The 20,646-nt window shown below is 32.6% G+C and overlaps 1 protein-coding gene across 5 annotated transcripts in view; it reads right to left on the bottom strand.

Moving 5' to 3' along the window:
- Window positions 1-20,646, bottom strand: part of LOC140432305 (protein SERAC1) — an 85,575-nt gene that overhangs the window by 35,378 nt on the left and 29,551 nt on the right. For 3 of the 5 annotated variants that reach the window (XM_072520129.1, XM_072520127.1, XM_072520132.1), the window contains 5 exons: window positions 19,204-19,480; window positions 14,609-14,896; window positions 9,889-10,170; window positions 4,903-5,091; window positions 4,122-4,280 (listed from right to left, as the gene is read on the bottom strand). In XM_072520129.1, coding sequence (XP_072376230.1) covers window positions 4,122-4,280; window positions 4,903-5,091; window positions 9,889-10,170; window positions 14,609-14,896; window positions 19,204-19,480 — 1,195 coding nt within the window. The remainder of the gene's footprint in view (window positions 1-4,121; window positions 4,281-4,902; window positions 5,092-9,888; window positions 10,171-14,608; window positions 14,897-19,203; window positions 19,481-20,646) is intronic. The other 2 variants (XM_072520130.1, XM_072520131.1) reach the window with 2 other exon arrangements.

Raw genomic sequence — 20,646 nt, forward strand, 5'->3', positions numbered from 1 at the left:
TGTTAATTTTTAATTATTGAACTTTGATACCTTATTTAATTCTAAGGCGGTACAAAATTGATAAAATTCTTAAATAAAGGAAAATAAAGACAATATTTACCCCCCAACAAAAACTTTCATCTCTCTTCCGATCAACCAAACACAACATTCCAAATAAAAAACACGCAGTTTATGAAATTACTTGTGCAGCCTGCTCCCGATCTTATGTAGGAAAAACAAATCGTAGAATCCAAAATATTATTCCCCTCCAAAAAATGTATGAGCATTCCATTTCTGTTTGCAATTCAGCTCTAGGTCCCAACACCATCTTTATACAGATCATAAAATTGATTTTGAAAACTCCAGAAGCTCCATAGCCCGTATCCGCTTCTATAAACCAAGAATTATCAGAGAAGCCATAGAAATTGAAAAAAGGCAAAATTGTCTCAATAAAAGAGATGACGGCATCCGGTTACCTTCGACATGGATACCTCTCAAAGAAAATATCGTCTGCTCCACCCTCCAATCAAAATCCCGCCGTCAGAAATGTTCGCGCGCCATCCTCCATTCCAGCATCTACTCAAACACGTCACCATCGACGGTATAAATGAACCGTCCTCTGTTCCCGGTAGAAGTAGTGCACTGATTAGTGATCAGTGTAGTAGTGTCTGGAGGATCGGGAGACTGAGACTTCAGAAGCCCTGAATAAGACATTAGAGAGGATATCGAAAACTCGGCGCAGTAATAATCGACGCGGTTTAACCCGGAAGACTGGTGAGGTTAATGTTAATTTTTGTAATAGTATTAATCTTAGCTTTAGGTTTCATTGTACTAACATATATATATATATATATATATATATATATATATATATATATATATATATATATATATATATATATATATATATATATATATATATATATATATATATATATATATATATATATATATATATATATATATATATATATATATATATATATATATATATATATATAAATATATAACTGTTTTGGATGGGTTGGAGTCAATAATAGGGCTATTGGTTAACTATTTTTTTATTCTCGAGCTTTCAATTGTGTTTACAATTATTATCAAGAGCTAAAAAAGACAAAATACTTACAAGGTTGAACTAAAAAGAAAAAACAATTTTTGTTAACTTACCAAATAAAAATTAGTTTGGTAAGTAAAAATCACTGCTTACATCTTCAAAATATTTAATACAAAAATGTTCTTATCTAATAAATGTTTCTCTGAAAAATTTTTTTATAATTTTGAAAACATTTTTTTAATATAAGAATAATTGAATTTATAAATAAGTTCAAATAGCAACCAATTACAAATAGCCTCAATGTCATAAATGCCAACATAAAATTTTTATTTTTGACAATTATATTGCCAAAAATAAAAATTTCGTTTAAACATTCTTTTTTGTTTAGTAACAAAAAAAAGAAGATTTATTCACCGTTGACAGATGTCTGAAAGAATGTGACAGATATATGGAGAATTAAATATGACATTTTACAAGTTTTATATATAAATCATAAAGAAAGAATATAATTATAAATTTTGCTTAAATTTTGAATTTCAGATCTTTTGTTTAAACTCTTATCATTTTTGCTAATACAAACCATTTCCAAAAAAGTCCTTTTAAATTTATTACTTTCACTACATAAAATTTTAATGTTATCAAAATCCATAATATGGTCTTTATCGATTACATGTTCTGCCAAAGCACAAGATGGTTTTTTTAATTCTGCAATCACTTTTGTGAGAAATAATGCGATTTGAAAGATTTCTTCCGGTCTCACCAACATATTCAGCCTCACACTGAGTACAATTAATGCTGTATACTAAATTCGTTTTTTCAAATTTGTCTATAGGATATTTAGTTTTAGAATATAAAGATGAAATAGTTTTGATGTTCTTTGTTGCTATTTTTATATTGTCAATAACCTTTAGTGTTTGTATTAATTTAGGTGTTAATGATGGTATAAAAGGTAGTGAATGATAATAGATGTTCTGATTGTTAGATACAATGTTTTGAGATTGAGCAAAAAATGGTGTTAAAATTATTTATATTAATATAAATAATTTAATTTAATTTATTTAATATAATTTATATTAATATAAATAATTTAACACCATTTTTTGCTCAATCTCAAAACATTGTATCTAACAATCAGAACATCTATTATCATTCACTACCTTTTATACCATCATTAACACCTAAATTAATACAAACACTAAAGGTTATTGACAATATAAAAATAGCAACAAAGAACATCAAAACTATTTCATCTTTATATTCTAAAACTAAATATCCTATAGACAAATTTGAAAAAACGAATTTAGTATACAGCATTAATTGTACTCAGTGTGAGGCTGAATATGTTGGTGAGACCGGAAGAAATCTTTCAAATCGCATTATTTCTCACAAAAGTGATTGCAGAATTAAAAAACCATCTTGTGCTTTGGCAGAACATGTAATCGATAAAGACCATATTATGGATTTTGATAACATTAAAATTTTATGTAGTGAAAGTAATAAATTTAAAAGGACTTTTTTGGAAATGGTTTGTATTAGCAAAAATGATAAGAGTTTAAACAAAAGATCTGAAATTCAAAATTTAAGCAAAATTTATAATTATATTCTTTCTTTATGATTTATATATAAAACTTGTAAAATGTCATATTTAATTCTCCATATATCTGTCACATTCTTTCAGACATCTGTCAACGGTGAATAAATCTTCTTTTTTTTGTTACTAAACAAAAAAGAATGTTTAAACGAAATTTTTATTTTTGGCAATATAATTGTCAAAAATAAAAATTTTATGTTGGCATTTATGACATTGAGGCTATTTGTAATTGGTTGCTATTTGAACTTATTTATAAATTCAATTATTCTTATATTAAAAAAATGTTTTCAAAATTATAAAAAAATTTTTCAGAGAAACATTTATTAGATAAAAACATTTTTGTATTAAATATTTTGAAGATGTAAGCAGTGATTTTTACTTACCAAACTAATTTTTATTTGGTAAGTTAACAAAAATTGTTTTTTCTTTTTAGTTCAACCTTGTAAGTATTTTGTCTTTTTTAGCTCTTGATAATAATTGTAAACACAATTGAAAGCTCGAGAATAAAAAAAAAAAATAGTTAACCAATAGCCCTATTATTGACTCCAACCCATCCAAAACAGTTATATATTTGTTCCAAACGAGTCACAAGTACTTCTTTTTTCTTATTCTTATATATATATATATATATATATATATATATATATATATATATATTTCAACCTCTGATAATTTACGATTATCCGGTTGTCAAGCTAGTGAAATTAGCTAATTATTTTAATGTAAACCGGCAGCAATAATGTGGGTACCTTTATGTATGCATGGAAGGGTGGATAGTTGAAAACTATTCTATGTAAAATTTTTCGCTGAATACGAATATGTATGTCCCCCATCTAAAAAAAGTTTTACCAATTTTTATAAACAACTTGTTTAAAAATAAATTTTCAAATACCTACTTCGAACGGTTATTGAAATTTTAAAATAGCTACTATTTAGCAAGCGTAATGTCGACAACGAACTAGCCCGCCGCGCTGTGTGCTTTTGATTCTGCAATGGCGAAAGCTATTTGTTTATTGCTTGTTAACTCGATGAAAAATAAAGTTTCTTCCATTTTTTTTTTTCAATAGTGAATTGTCAAAATAGGTTCAAACTTTCTATTTATGTGCAGCTTCTAGAGAAATATACATCATGTAACAAGATATTCGGCATAAAAGTTGGGATAAATCTTCTATTTCTCGACGTAAAATTTTTTATAACTTAAAATATAAACTTTTTATATATAACGTATATAGTATTTTTTACGTATTCTTAGCCGTACTTTACGACGGGACTGTTTGTAAATTAATATATTCTAATTTGAAAATTTGTTTATAAAAAAATTGGTTATAAAAATTGGTACCAATTTTTGAGACGGACGACATACACATTCGTATTCACTGAAAAATTTTAAATAAGATAGAATAGTTTTCAACTATCCACCCTTCCATGCATACAGAAAGGTACCCAGCTGCCGGACTAATGAGTTGTATGTTAACATATATATTTGCAAAAACTTACTTTCCCTCAATTCTTGTACCTCCACCGATGGCCACAGTAACAGCGCAGTAGCTTGACTTAAATTTGCTAAAGTGGATCCATTATGTGGCGTGCTATAAAAAATCACAGCTTTTGTATTCAAACAAATATTTCTTATTGCAGGAATTTTGCTTTCAAAACCTAAAAACCAGTATTAAGAAAAAGGTAAAAATGTATTATGGTAAAGAGTTGTTTGACCAAATTATTAGTTTTCGTGGAACTTAAATCAGTTTTCAAAAAAGATTTTGTTTTTAAGGTGTGTGGAAGCTTTTAAAGACTAGTCAAACAGTTTATTGTTGGTATCTCCGGTAATTAAATTATTATTGGTATTTATTTTGTTGTTCCTCTTTTTTGCACAACAAACTAACAATAATAATTTTTAGATTAATCGTCCATGAAATATGTAAATCCATGGAATGAGCTCACGTGATTTTGCCGATAAATGCGCGTTATTGCATTTAATTCTGAGCTGCAGCCGTGCGTTCTATTGCCGGCCGATTCGGTCAAACGCGCGCTTACCTTAAGTCATCGTCGGTAAGAGCGATCTATCTGAGGCTTATTTAAAGGTTTCGTGGTTTTGTACTTTTTACGGTAACGGGTTACTGGCCCATTGCCCAACACCCAACCAGGAGGACAGAATTTTCTGTCAAGGTTTATTCTCTGAGGTAATATTTGTCATTTAGGGAAAATTTTAAACAGTTTGTTAAATAAAAACTAAAAATAAAATAACGAAACAATAATTTTATCATTTGAATATACTTACTTTTCCATAACATATTTTTAACAATAAGACCACCCATCGAATGAGTAACCCATACTATAGGTTTTTTACCAACACCTGTTTCTAAAAGTTTCTGAGTTAAATCAAAACTACGTTCATCTAGAGTAAATTTAGCTTTGGAGGAAGGACAAATAGGAGTCCACATGGAAAGGCTTGTATCGTAATTAACACCTAAAAATTGAATTTCGTTATCTTTAACACCATTCCAACTACCCATAGCTATAAAGTAGCACTTTAATTGAAGAGTTCAAGCGTTTAAAAGGTTGTTACAATAAAAGTTCGTGGGTATTTTACCAAATTAGTCCAGGGAAAGGAGTTCTTCTCAAGACATCGCAATGCCAGGTATTTGACGAGTTTTTCTGAAGACGCTTAATATTTGCTTATTTCTTTGGAGTACATGTTTAATCATGTATATTTACTAAATTAGTGTGTCGTCAATGCCACAGTTCTTCTAAAGGTGCCTATCTCCTTGTGATGTTGGCGACCACATTGATCCATCTTATTCTTTTGCGCATAATCTGCCAGCAATACGGTATTGTCTGCATATCTAATATTGTTTATAAGTTGGCCATTTACTATAATACCATCTTCTGATTTGTCCAAGGTTTCTCTAAAGATATTTTCAGAGTATATGTTAAATAGTGCCGGTGGCAGTATGTAACCCTGTCGAACACCTTTTTCGACTGAGAAGACCTCTAACAGTTCATTTTAGTATCGTACTGTTGCTTTTTTGTTGGAGATATAAGTTTGAAATTAATCTTATATCCTTTCCATCGAGTTATGGTGTTTTTCGGATATGTAAGAATTTCCCACGTGATACTTTGTCAAATGCCTTCTTAAAATCAATAAAACATGCAAACATATCGCAGCTGACATTCCTGGTTATCTATATTAGAATTTGCAAACTAAAAAGTGCTTCTTTCGTTTCAAGACCTACTCTGAATCTAAATTGAACTACTTATGTATTCTTTTAATATGATTAATTTGATGTATATGGGAGAGTAATAATATTAAGGAGTACTTTAAGTACATAGCTCATCAAACTAATTAATACACGTTCTTCAAATTTTCTAACGTTGGCTTTTTTGGGAAGTGGAATGAATATTGATAGTAGCCAGTCTTTTGGTAAATTACCAGTCTCATATATGTTGTTGAAGAGATTAGTAAAAACTGTGATTTATTGCACCTCTAATATGTAAAATTTGACCATCCACTTCATCAGGTCGTAGTGATTTCCCATATATAAATCGCTTAATGCCGATAGTTACTTCTTCATTTGTTATTCCTGGGCCGACTGGACTGAAATAGACATTGTCTATTTCAGTTGGTCTTCTTACTGTATCTTCGAATAATTTTTGCATGTATTCTTTCCATCATCTTTTCATTTTATTCGTTTTAATATATTTATGAATCGTTACATACAAAAAACTTGTTTTTAAGTGAATTTTGTATAACAAAGAGAATTGCTTTGTGGAAATTATAAAGCATTTTCAGGTATTTTTCATCTAACTGTGTTCAAACACTTAGTCCATTAGTCCAAAAAACCAACTTGGTCCATTAAAATTTAAATAACTGGTTCTATACGTGTTTATAAATAGCTTGTTCATTGGCGGATTAATACCTCTATGGAAGGTTGTCACTCCATCTTTTGCGCGGTCGTGCGATACTTCTTCTGCCGATTGGTAACTTATCTCTTGCTATTTTGACGACACGGGTCTCCTCCACTGTAACTGTACGTTACATTTTCTTCTAACGTCTTCACTTCTCTTTTGATCTCTCAGCGTATTTCCTGTAATTTTTCTTCTTCTTCAGGTACCATCTCCGCTACGGAGGTTGGCAATCATCATAGCTATTTTAATTTTTGCTATTTTTATTTTTATTTAAATTCGTCTTCTTCCGATGCTTCTTCTGCCATCTATCTTTCCTTGCATTATGAGTCGCAGGATGCCATACTTCTCGCCCCGCATCACATGTCCGAGATACTGTAGCTTTCTTTCTTTAATTGTAAGTTCAACTTCCTTCTCTTTACCTATTCTTCTCAGTACTTCATTATTCGTAACTCTATCTACCCAGGAAACCCTCATAATTCTTCTATAGGTCCACATTTCAAAGGCGTTAAGTCGTCTCATTGTGTCTAGATTTAATGTCCATGATTCCACTCCATAGTATAGTACACTGTATACGTAACATTTTGTTAAAACGTACTTTAAGAGCTAATGTTAAATCTTTGCCACATAGGACCTTTTTCATTTTTATAAAATTAGAACGTGCTTTTTCGATTCTGACTTTGATTTCTGCAGTGTAGTCATTATTTTCTGTTATAAGTGTTCCTAGGTAAGTGTACTTTTTTACTCTTTCGATCTGCTGGCCTTCTACTGTCAAGATTTCGTTAGTATTATGGTTGTTTTTACAAATTTTCATAAACTTCGTCTTTTTGATATTGAGCAAAAGTCCGTACTCCCTACTACACCTTACTATTTTACTTATGAGTCTTTCCAGGTCTTGTAAACTATCGGCTATTATTACTGTATCATCTGCATATCTGATGTTGTTAACTAAGACTCCATTTACTCTTATGCCGACTGTTTCATCTTCCAGAGTTTCTCGAATTACCTCTTCAGAATAAGCGTTAAATAATAGAGGTGATAGTATGCAGCCTTGCTTGACTCCTCTCTTTATTTCCATTTCTTCAGATGTCTCTTTTTCAATTCGTACTATTGCTCGCTGATTGTAATAAAGGTTTGTTATTAGCCTTAAATCTCTTTCATCTAGGTTTTTATTTTTTTAGGATTTCCATGAGCCGGTCATGTTTTACTTTATCAAACACTTTATTGTAGTCTATAAAACAGACGTAAAGAGGACGGTTAACATCCAAACATCTCTGCGTCAGCACGTTGAAGGAGAATAGTGCCTCTCTGGTACCCATACCATTGCGGAACCCATATTGTGTGTCACTAATATCCAGGTCCAGGTTAGAGTGAATTCTGGCGTGGATAATTTTCAACAGAATTTTCAAGGTATGTGACATTAAGCTTATGGTTCGATAGTCACTGCACTCTTTGGCATTCACTTTCTGTTGTCAACATTTCTCTAGGGATGATTCCCTTAGTATAGATAGCGTTGAACAGTTCTACTATTATGTCTAGGTTTTTCTCATTCACCAACTTTAATAGCTCGCTTGATAATTCATCTGGACCAGCAGATTTATTGGTTTTCATTGAGTTTAATGCCTGACTAACCTCTGATTTGGTTATCTCTGGGCCTACATCTCCCGTTTGGCTATCTACAGATGTACTAGCTTCTCTCTGGTCATGAAATAATTCCTCGATATACTCTTTCCATCGTCGTAGTTTTTGTTCTGTCTCCAATATAATCTTACCATTTTTGTCGAGCAATATATTCGAGGTTCTTCTACTTCCTACTCCGGCTAGTTCTTTGACTTTTTTATGTAGATTAAAGTTGTCATATTTGTTTTGCAGTTCTTCTATTTCTTTACATTTTTCAGAGAAGTAGGTTTCTTTAGCCTCCCTAATTTTTCTCCGTACTCTCATTTCTGCCGTTTCCAGTAGCCTTTGCGTTGTGACTGTGTCCGGTCTTGTTTCTGAGGCATATGTGATTATTGCTCTTACACTGGCTTTATAAATTCTTGACTCATCTGTGTTAATGTGCCTGTTTCGCCATATAGTGTTATTAAGGCAACCTGCCAGTCAATTTGCTTTTTATACTTGATCTCTCACTTCTTTGTCGAGGTCTCCATAGCTAGATAGTGTAATTTCCAGGTTTTTATTATGAACATATTACTCGCAGTCCTACAAAAAGTGTACCGATGCTTGTAGGATACATCTTCTTACATTTACTGTACCAAAAACCATGGTTTAATTTGTACCCGTCTTTGTATGTGACTGCAAATAAACGTCAACAATTTTGAATTTTACATTTAAATTGTTCTTTAATTTTGCCAATATTAGATAATTCCGCATCGTTTGTGCATTATGAAAAAGTTGTACATTACATGATTTAAAATGTTTGCTTTTATTTGGTCACACCAAAAATATCCTATGCAAATTTATTTTGATATTATGAATGAATATGAAAAATGCAAAATAAAAAGTTTTACGATGCACAAAACGGTACACTACAAATAAACTATAGTATCGTGTTCACTACTTAGTACGCAAGAAACAGACTTCGGTCTAACAGTCGGCATCGTTTCTTTACGGGTGGTAGCAACTAAAATATGTCTGTTACGGACAGAATAAGGAAATTATATACAGATCAAGCCAAAATAAAACGAAGTATATAAATTAAATATATTCTTTGTCAACTCCGCCCCAGACAGTTGGCCAACAAAAGGGTTTCAAAAAATTATATTATAAAAATCAAATGCTCGAGTGGACTGCTGGATTCTAAACTATTTCTACGCAAATAGGTTGCCTCTCCCACATCATATTTAACAGAGAGCGATATCGGCCCAGCAGCCAGCCAGTCAGTCAATAATCATTTAAAATCGTTGGGGTACGGATGTACAAGGTTATACTTGGAACTCACATATTTTTACCTATTATCTATTAGCTTTCGGAGGAAAAATTATTTGTGCGACGCAAAATGAATAGTACGAGCTGAGAGATTATTATAGTACATTGGAAAAAATAGTATAAGATATAAGAAATTTATTAAACACAAAACGCTGAATACATAAAATTTTAACAATATTAAAAAAAAGTAAAAGTAATTTTCTAAAACTTAATAAAACTTATACAAACTATTAGGCCAAATTAAGATCAAGCGGGAAACCGTGTCAGCCTCGGTCTAATGAAGCGATACTCAAAGTTTGGAGAGACTATCATAAACTTTTTACCGACAGACACTATAACTATAATACTCTATTGGATTTTTACACTAAAATCCCATACACTGTTGCCACCAGATCACACTTACCAACTAAAATAAAACATGAAATGTACCTACCTATAATTCTCAAATTGCCAATATCTTCAGGCAACCAATCTCTCGGCCAACAGTGCGTATATTGTTTACAGCCATTGCCTTCTTTATTATCACATTCATCATAATAAACTGAATACGGTCCCATTGCGCAATCATTAGTGTTTATTGGAAGATCGTCACAAACCATTGCACAGTGTTTATCTCTAGAATTTTCCGTCATAAGATTTTTCAGATCCTTAAATAGATCAAATGGCAAAAATAATTTATTTGTTACAGAATTATCACCAGCTGGATTTATCTGTTCTAAAAAAATAAAATAAATACAGGAGAATAGACTTTCACAGCCGGTATTTTGTAAAGGTATGTTGTTATAGAAGTTTATAGACCGTGTTTTCAAATTGTTTTTTTGACGTTTCGTCTGCAACTGCAACAGTCATTATCAGGCAGACATGCGCTACGTGTAGCCGTCGTGAACTAACCTCTAGGGGTTTGTCGATTACTATTGGTCTGAGAAGAATTTTTTTATTTCGTGGTGTAGATTGTCACATACTGCTTAGATGCAGATGCTTTTCTTGACCATTAAAATTAATAGGGTGTTTTGAATTTCAATAGCCTCTCTAAATATCTCACATCCCTCCCATAGGTGTAGTATACTCGGTTCGCTATTCCCAGTCCGAACTGTCTAGTGAATTTAGTAATTATTTTTTTGCGAAGTTAGTTACTTTTTGACAGACTAAAAGTGGCTGGAAATTACTATACAACCAAGCACACGTACTCATAGCCAATATTAATAGTAAACAAACTAAATAGTAAATAAAATAGAACTTTGCGAATTACCGACAATCAATATTTATTTATCTGCACCATATAATAAATAGTTATGTTAAATTATAATAACTAAAATATATTTTTTAAATATATACTACCCAAAATTTGATGGGTCTTCTTTTTTTAAAGAAAGAAGTCTACAATTATAGTATACTTGAGCTATTAATACTGAGAAGTAGGAATTATTGTGTTGTAGGTTTCCGACAATGAATCTGTCAAAATATGCCCGAGCTACGCGAATGGAGTATAGTATGTATAAACGCATGTATTAGCACTATTAAGCACATGTGTCCTTTGAATAAAATTCAATGGTTGTCTTGTGTGATTGTTGAAATAGCACTTGTATGCTAAAGAGAGCTTCTCTCGTACCCACTGCGTTCCGAAAACCAAACTGTGTACGACTGATTTTTTCTTCGCATAGTCTATATCCTTTGATGTATGATTTTTAGAAATAACTTTAAAATGTGGCTGGCTCGTTAGGCTGATTGTCCGAAAATCATTGCACGATACGGATTCTGTTTTCTTTGGTAGAGCAATAAACGTTGACTTCAGCCATGATCTTGGTACTACTCCGCTTAAATGTATGTCATTGAATATATTTGTTAGTCGTTAAGTACCGTCGGTGTTAAATAGCTTTATGAGTTCAGCATATGTATTGGCAGGTCCAGGAGCTTTGCCATCTTTCAGTTGTAATACTGCTTTTTCGACTTCATCTGATGTGATTGGTAAGTGGTCATTACATATATAGTACGGAGGTTGTTCGGACCTATTATCATCAAAGAGTTCTTGTATGTATTTGGTTCAAATGCATATTTCCTGATTTTTATCTTTGATGATGTGATCCCCTGTTGATCTTGCAGTTTGTGTTGGATTTTTGAAGACCAGCTGCTTGTTTTACCTTTTTATGCATATTCAATGTATCGTGTTTTCGTTCTAACAACTCTATCTCTTCACACTGTGTTTTTAACCAATTTTCTTTGGCCTTTCGTATTTCAGTCCTTATTTGTCTCTGAATATTTTTGTAAATCTTTTGTTATTCTTTGATTTTCTTCTTTCTTCCATGAGTTGCAGTATATTGTTATTCATTCAACTTTTCTTCTTCTCTTTATTTTCTATTAGATGTTCTTCTCTGATCTTGTTAAAGGTTTCACATATATTCTGGAGTGATTCATCTGGATCATATGTTTGCTCCATGTTACTTAGCTTTTATAAAAGAATCTGTAACATATTGACGTAATTGAGGAGATACGATTACTCCAACCCCATACACATGTTGACCGTTCATCATTTCCCGAGTAGTATATCATACGGTTATCAACAATACAAGCACCACTATTTGGCCACCTCATTTCGCTTATGCGCATTATGTCTACTCCAAGTCTGGTCATTTCTTGAATGGTATTATGAAGTTTTCTAGCCTGATACATTGTCTTTACATTCCAGGTACATATTTTGATAACCAACTCTGGTATGCTGCCGCCCTTTTTTTGTTGCGAGGGGTCTGGATAGGGGATTAAGAGTATTGTAGTTTAGGGCTGAAAGATGTGGTTTTTGGTTAATAGTTTGCTAGCAGTTCTTGCTCAGGTAGGTGATTTTTTTGCAATTAGTTTATGATTTGTTTGATTTGTATGTTTATTAGAGAAGGTTGAGTTACTTTTTGCTTAACGCTTTTGGCTAATGAAGGCTATTGCCTGCAATATTTTATTGGGATTGTTTCTAAAATGTTCCAATACTCAACAAGAAGTTCGTTGCCTGCTATGTTTAGAAGCTTAGCAGGCGGCAAAGAAGCTTTTGTTTTCGTAATTCTGGTGAGTACTTGTCCTTGTTGATGGCAAGTTTTTTTGAGAACCTCCTTTGCTCTGTTGTTTCAGCGATTTATTGTGGATATAACGTATCTCTTACTTAGGTTAAGACAAGTATCCTATCATGAATTGAGTCTACGTTTGCTATTTGATGGATTATCGCTGACGGATAGTCATGGTTTTTACCCATGATTCTCCTCAGGATTTTTGTATTGGTGGCCATGGCTTAAGTGAGTTGTCTTTTATTTATTAGAGTGTAAATTTTCTCTGTACTCGATAGCTGATCTTAAGAAAGTTTTATATGTGTGTAGGAGAGTAACTTGACTAGTGTTTTCGAATTTACCACTTGGTGCTGTTAGGAGCTTAGCTCTGTTTCTTACACTGTCTAGGGTGTTTATAAGGTCAGCGTTTCAATTGATTGTCTTTGCAAATTCGACACCCAGGTAGGACACTGACGGTCTGAAATCGAGTCTTTCTCCGTTGAGCATTATGTGGTTTCGTAGTTCCAGCTCTAGACGGAAGCATTGGGGTTTCTGAATAAGGTGAGTTGAGTGTTTGATGAATTTATAAGTTACTCTCCATGTGTTGCACCAATCGACTATTTGGTCGAGTTGTGCTTGTGCTCTATCGAACACAAAGCATCCTCTATCGTAGGCCTTAGGTGGACCTGACGAGGGTCGGGCCGTGTCGTCAGCGTATAGCAAGATACTCTCAGACGAGTTGTGGGGGTTAGGCGGTCATTTTTATAGGGGGTAAATCTGTATTTATGTAAACAGGCCTACCTTCACTTTAGCGTTAAGGGTAGGGATTTTCAGTTGAAAAATAACACGTGAGAAAGGTCCAATATCTCTAGAGACAGGCCTTATCGCAATAATAAATTAAAAGCACTTGTCGCGTTAATTATTTTAAGTGAAACGTCTTTGTAAAATTTTATAATTTATTTAGAGGGTTACTTAGCGATTATTATTTTAAAATGTTAAGAATGATAAAAACAAAATATTTGTCTACATAAATAAGCAATAAATACTTTTCTAACCAGCGTTAGTTTTCGATATACTCTGTATCCAAGTTTTCTATTCGATTTTCGTTCTAACAGAACATCTAAAAATGCAATACGAGGCCTTACAATTAAATGTTGGGACAAACGAAAATTTATTGAAGACGTTCATCTTCACGATCTTTCTTATTGAACCAAAGAACGGGATCAATAATACAATACTCTATGATTAACACCAAAATATTGAAATTACTCGGTCTCTATAAACTCGATTTGCAGCGTTGGTGGCAAAATAAATGAAAATGTTGCATAACATCGTGACAACTGAATGTTTGGACAATTCAAGAAATTACTATTTTAATATGGGGTTAGATCATCACGCGACTTTACAACAGCGACAATCTTGTCTGGCATTGTTCGTACTAAGGATTTACACAAGTCAGGGTCGAAACTATCCCATAATTCACCTAATTTACTCTTCAAATCGGCGACGGTTCTCTCGGGATCATTACGCAAATTTCTTTACTTGTTTTAGCTGTATGGCATGCAGCACCGTCCTGCTGGAATATAAATTTCAAATCCGGGTAGAGATCTTGAGCACTTGGTACAAGACTATTTTTTAAAATTTCTTGATACTTTAATTGCTTCATTAATTATTGTGCCTTCTGCTGCATTAATTAATTAAAAAATTAAGTGAATTATGGGATAGTTTTGACCCTGTATATAACGCGTGGCGATGTAACCTCATATAAAAGGAGTAATTTCTTGAATTGTCCGAACATTTAATTTTCACCATGTTATGAAACATTTTCGTTTATTTTACCGCCAAAGCTGCAATTCGAAGTTTATAGAGACCAAACCATTTCAATATTTTGTTATTAATGATAGAGTTTAATGTATTGTTGATCTCGATCTTTGGTTTAATAAGCAAAGTTGTAAAGATGATCGTTTTCAATAAATTTTCGTTTGCCCGAACATTTAGTTGTTAGGGCTCGTATATTTAATCCAACGTCAGCAACAAACAAATCTGGAACACGAGGTATCAAACGCGATAACAATGTGGCTTTACAAAATAAATACGATTTAAGTATATATTTAAATTATTACAACTTACCTTTTTCACTATCATTTTCCAATTGGCGTTCATTTTTTATAATGTTAGCAGTAAAAGACTTGTTAAGTCTTTGACGCCACGTATAAAAAACTCCTCCCAATAGTCCATGCACGAAAATGACGTCCACTTCGTGTTCTTTGGTCTTCCGAGTAACCGGATGTAACAAATATAAGCGACGAGCAAACGTTGCGTCATTATCTGGATCCAAATTGGCAAGAGCTCGTGCTGTGGGGATAGCTATTCTAACGTCGGAGTGGTGCATCCATGAGGATAAAATTCCGATCCAACCTTAAAAAACAATACACTTTCATTTGAACTTCGCCTGAATGATTTGGTAAATTATTAACTGAGTAGCTGAACGTTCATGTTGTCGATATCAAAGAACCCTATAGTCCATTTTTTCACGGTAAAATATTGTAAAACCTCAGAGTTTTAAACAACCGCACCGATTCTGATAAAATTTTGCAAGTAAGTATAACTTAACGTCCTCTTCAAAAGTTATATGATTAAAATGTGTGCTTTTTGTTTTTAAGGGGTGAAGACTACCCTTTTTTACCAACAATTAAAAACTGCAGATATATGCGTAATTTAAATGTTAATAATGTTTAAGAATGTTAAATAAATATTTGTTTATCATATGGGTATGCATGGTATTATATATACCATGCATTCGACCCTTAAAAACTATCTTTTAAGACAAAATTTGCGAAGAAAATTATCTAATAATGCATTTTATAGTGAATTTACATCAATTTGATGAATTTTATAAAAAAAAATTTCGATGCTTTAAACTTTTAAATGCTCTATTTATGGTAGATTAAATTTATTTTGCTATTTACAAATTAAACAATGTTATGATTGCAATCATTTAAAATCAACACCTAAGAGTCACCCTTTTTAAAAAAAAATTGTAGAAAAAATTTTTAAATATTAAATAAAATTTAAAAAATGTATATTTTGTGTGTTACAATTAAAAACTATAAAGTGTATATATAGGTAAAACACAAAAGATGTATTTCGATGTAATAAATATTTAACAATATTTTATATAGTAAAAATTTCATTTTCATTAGAAAAACTAACATTTTGGAGTTCCTCTTCTTGATCTTTACTTGGAAGACAGTTTTGACAATTATCACCAGAGCAAGTTCCACAGGCTGCATTACAGAAAAGTACAACTTTCGACAGCTGCACGTTGTTCCACATTCTTTTGTACAATTGCAAAATATAATCGGAACACACCAGCGAACCTTTACCAACCCGCACTGAGGCAGCGTGGTAAGGTACGCCTTAAAACCCCTAACATGAATGACGCATTCAAATCATGGTAATCATTCTCCGTAGTCCCAAATAATCCTAAGATGGGTAGTAGCTTTCGGGATAAAGCCAGGATGGCAGAGGGTGCTAAGAATCTTCGGAGTCTAAACCGCTACCCAAATAAATCAACAACGATTTATATAGCGAGATATAACTACTGATCGTTATCAAATCAATTCAGACTTATAGAACTGGAAAAAGAAACATAAAAAAATAAAATTTAAATCACAAAACCAAGAGTAACCGGTATAAATATTAACAATCTAAAAGAAAACTCACATCACTACTCAATCACAATTTATGAAAGATTATATGACCAAATCGACAGCTCTCAATTAATAGAAATCATCCTTGATATTGCCAAAGAAACCGGAGGTCCGCAACAACAAAATGAACATAGTGAACTTCTAATAAAACCAAAATAATGCTAAAACAAAGAAAAGAACTAAAAGTAAGTAGCAATATACAAAGAATACAATACACAGGACTTTGTAAGACAATAAGGAAAAATATTAAGGTAGACATAAGACAATACAATGAAAGTCTGGTAGAAAATGCAATCGAAAACAGGAAAAACTATAAGAAAACAAGAAAAGCATTAATCATTGGGAAGAAGCAAATCGTTGCTCTAACAAACGAAAACACCAGAATTACAGACAGAAATGAAATAATATAACTAGTGACTAAATTCTGTAGTGAACTATACAAAGCCCGAAAACACTTGAAGAAGCAATCAGTAACCAAGAAGATGTACCAGAAGTCTTTCGGGAAGAAGTAGAATCGACAATTACAAAAATGAAAAGTTTTAAAGCAGCTGGAATAGATGGCATAATACTGGAACTGCTTAAATACGCTGGCAAAAAAACCTGGAAAATCTTAGCAGGCATATTTACGAACTGCCTAAGATCAAGATGTGTACCAGACCACTGAAATACAGCAAACATAATTCTCATTCATAAGAAAAGTAGCAAAGAGGATATCAAAAACTACAGACCTATAAGTCTACTACCAATCATATACAAGATATTCACAAAGATCATCAACAACATATTAACAAATGTATTAGATGCTGCATAGCAAGGGAGTAAGCTGGCTTCAGAAGTGAATTCAGTACCATGGATCATATCCATACGCTTCGAGAACTAATGAGTAGAGCTAAAGAATATGAAATACCACTAGCATTAACCTTCTTAGATTTCGAGAAGGCTTTCGATATCAACAGAAGAATGAAACTGGCTTGGGCATCTTTTGGCAGAAATGCAGTTATATTCAAATCAAAGATGCCAAAAAAGCATTCTATTAGTGTATACTACCAATCATAACATACGGCTGCAAAACTTGGACACTAAAGAAAGAGATAATACAGAAACTTAAAGTCACTTAGATCAATTGAGCGATGCATGCTAGGTATAACAGAGAGAGATCGAAAAAGAATAGAATGGATCAAACAGAAAACCAAGGTCACTGATGTAATCCACAGAATTAAATCTTTAAAATGGCAGTGACATTTAGCGAGAAGAACTGGCAATAGGTAGACCACTAGATGTGGACTAGACTAGACTAATGCTATGTATGGTCTCAACTAATCATCCATAAGAAAGATTGAAGGCAAGAGAGGAGTAGGTCGCAAACAAATGTCGTGGCTACGGAACATAAAGAACTGGACAAGCATAAATAACACTGGCGATCTTTTGCATGCCGCAAAAGACAGACATCTGGCCTTAAGATAATTCGCCAACGCACTATAGGTGCATGGCACTATAAGAAGAAGAAGTCCACTAGAATTGCACTGGAGTATCTAAGAGGCGCCAAGAGACCAAGAAGACGTCCAAATTTAGGGTGAGACTATGACATAGGAAAATAAGCCGGTACAACATGGAATAGAAAAGCAAATTTTAGACAATCGTGGGCAGAAATGAAGAAGTAAGAGAGACTGTACCATAATCATGCTGAGAGTGATGATAATGATATATATATATATATATATATATATATATATATATATATATATATATATATATATATATATATATATATATGTATAAGTATATATATACACACATATATATTAAAATCCGTAAATTAATTTTCGAAACCAAATTCAGAATTTTGCTTTAATCTGTGACATCTAAGAATTGCAAGGCTAAACAGACGTTGATAAAGATGTTATTAGAGACATGGGGAATCTAAAAATTGCATTCCACAACATATCTCTTCAACTTAATGGCAAGCAAAATTTTTAGCGAATTGGTTTCTAGTACTCGTACAGAGTATATCGGAATAAAAAGGAAAAGACAGTTAAGATTTGATTTCACGTACAGACCGCCTGTGCATCCACTTATACGTATTTCGGCCTAATAGGCCTCCCCAGAACGGCTTTCAGTCGCTCTGAACGTGAAAATAAATCTTTTCTGTCTTAGGAAGCAACTCTAACATGGCTTTCTTATAGACGCAAATAGCGACATCTGATATTAAATGAAATGAAAAAATGAAAATGAATGAAATATTTAACAACCAGAACAATCAGCTGCCGCACTATACCTTGTACCGCAACTATAATAAACCCACATTTATTACTGTAATAGGAAAGAACTGCTAACGATTATCCTAATTTGTCTTTTTAATGCAAAGTTAACTCTGGCATGTCTCTAACTACGAATTATATTTCTTGTCCACCAATACTGATATCCTACCAAGTTTGTTATTATTTTGGTTTTCGAGATGTTTATATTTAAACCTACATTTTCTGAACTCCTAACGAGGTTCTGTATCTCTCTTACCATTCCTATATCTATTACGACTGCATCATCGGCGAAACGTAAGTCGTTTAAATATTCTCCATATAATTTGGTTCCCTTTGTCTGCCAATTAACAGTCGTAAAATCATATTCTAGTACCGTATTACAAAGTTAAGGTGACATTAGGTCTCTTTGTCTAACCCCCCATTCTAATTTTTTACGATTACGGTTAGTATGCCATTTGACGGTAGTTATTATTTGTTGGTATATATTGTATAATAATTTTGTATACTTATAATTTAGCCTGCACTTCAACGCGTGTAGTATTTTGCATAGCTCAACTCTGTCAAAGGCTTTATAAAAATCGATGAATATAAGAAATAGAAGTTTATTGTAATCCACTACCTTCTCTATTAGGATTTTTATACTTAGTACATAAACATTAGTTCGTAACTTTTTCGGAATCTATCCTGTACTCTCTGTTTATAGGTCTCTAGTTTAACATTAAAATTAAATATTAAGTTGAGAAACATAACTTACCTGATCTGTGGAGCGGATCTAATACACTTTTGTCAAAAGACAAGTAAGAAATAATCCTACACAACTTCATAATTATATCAGGATTGTTTCGGTATCTGTGATAAATTTCCATCATCAGTGGCAAGCCGTTGCTCTCTATAATGTGTTTAGCATATTTTTCGATGCAACAATGATGGACTAAAGATTCTAAACATTTCGGTAAGATATCGCTTTCTGACTGAATGAATTTGCTTAATTCTAAGGCAGAGGAATCGTTATCCACGATGTGGGAATTGTTCTGAAAAATATAAGTTTGAAGAAATACAATGCAAGAAATGCAATTAACAAGTCATATTCCTAATTAACTCTATAGCAAATTCGTTTGATTGGATAACTTTCGTAGACGCATCAGGACTCACCGTTCAATCACAAAGCGGTATGTAGTTCAGTTAATTGTACAGATATTTTAAAAATCGTTGAGAACAAAGAAAAAGCGAAAGAAAATCATAATTAACATGGGAATCTGATACATTTTACACATGCGCATAAACGCCAATTACATACATAAAAAGATTCCGGGTAATCCCAGCAGTTGGAGAGGAAATATAAAAAAAAAGAAAGAAAACGCTGTACGCTGTACAGCGTACAGCGTACAAAATAGTGAAAGGCGGAGCATTCGATCGGTGGTATATCTACCTTTCTTTAGCACCTAGCATAATAAATACACCTCCCACGTCCAGCGTTCCATTACTTCCCACCTATATTAGTTTGGTAGATCACGCGCGAATGATAGATAAAGATAGCTAGACCGTTCAAAGTGAACATTGTTGTTTTACCTCTATTCACAGAGCGGCCCATACCTTACCTGGTCCATACTTAACTCCAGATAGCACTGATTATGGAATAATTATTCAGAAAACGTTCTATGATGTAGCCGATATTGTTTTTATATTAATATTTCTTTTATAAAGGAATTATTTTAAATAAAAACTTCTTTTCAAAGATAATAGTTTACTGTTAGATAGGATATATTTGACATTTAACAAGTTACTATATTCAGAATAAAATGATTCACGTTGCAAGAATTTGTTTAAAGCACTTAAAGCTAAGTCAAGCTCTTCCACAGATAGAGTTCCAGATTTTATCTGGTGGTCCTTTAGTAAAGCAGATGAGTTATGAATGAATATCGAACAGTAGTCAAACGAACGCTTTAAATGCTCGATTGTAGAATATATCAAAGAGAAATTTAAAACTTTCCATAAACACCATTGAAATTATTTTTGGCTGCTTAATTCCAAGTTTAGTTTTAAATTCTAAGTGTGTAAATGGCAATTCTTCAATGGATTTCAAAAGGAATTCAGAGCCATTCCACCAAAAATTACAGGATATAAGATTAGAGGGATTGACTCCCCTAGAAATAAGATCTGCGAGATTTTTGTTCGTGCTTACATGCTTACAAAAATT

Source organism: Diabrotica undecimpunctata, chromosome 1 (genome assembly GCF_040954645.1).
Source record: "Diabrotica undecimpunctata isolate CICGRU chromosome 1, icDiaUnde3, whole genome shotgun sequence".
NCBI lineage: Eukaryota > Metazoa > Arthropoda > Insecta > Coleoptera > Chrysomelidae > Diabrotica > Diabrotica undecimpunctata.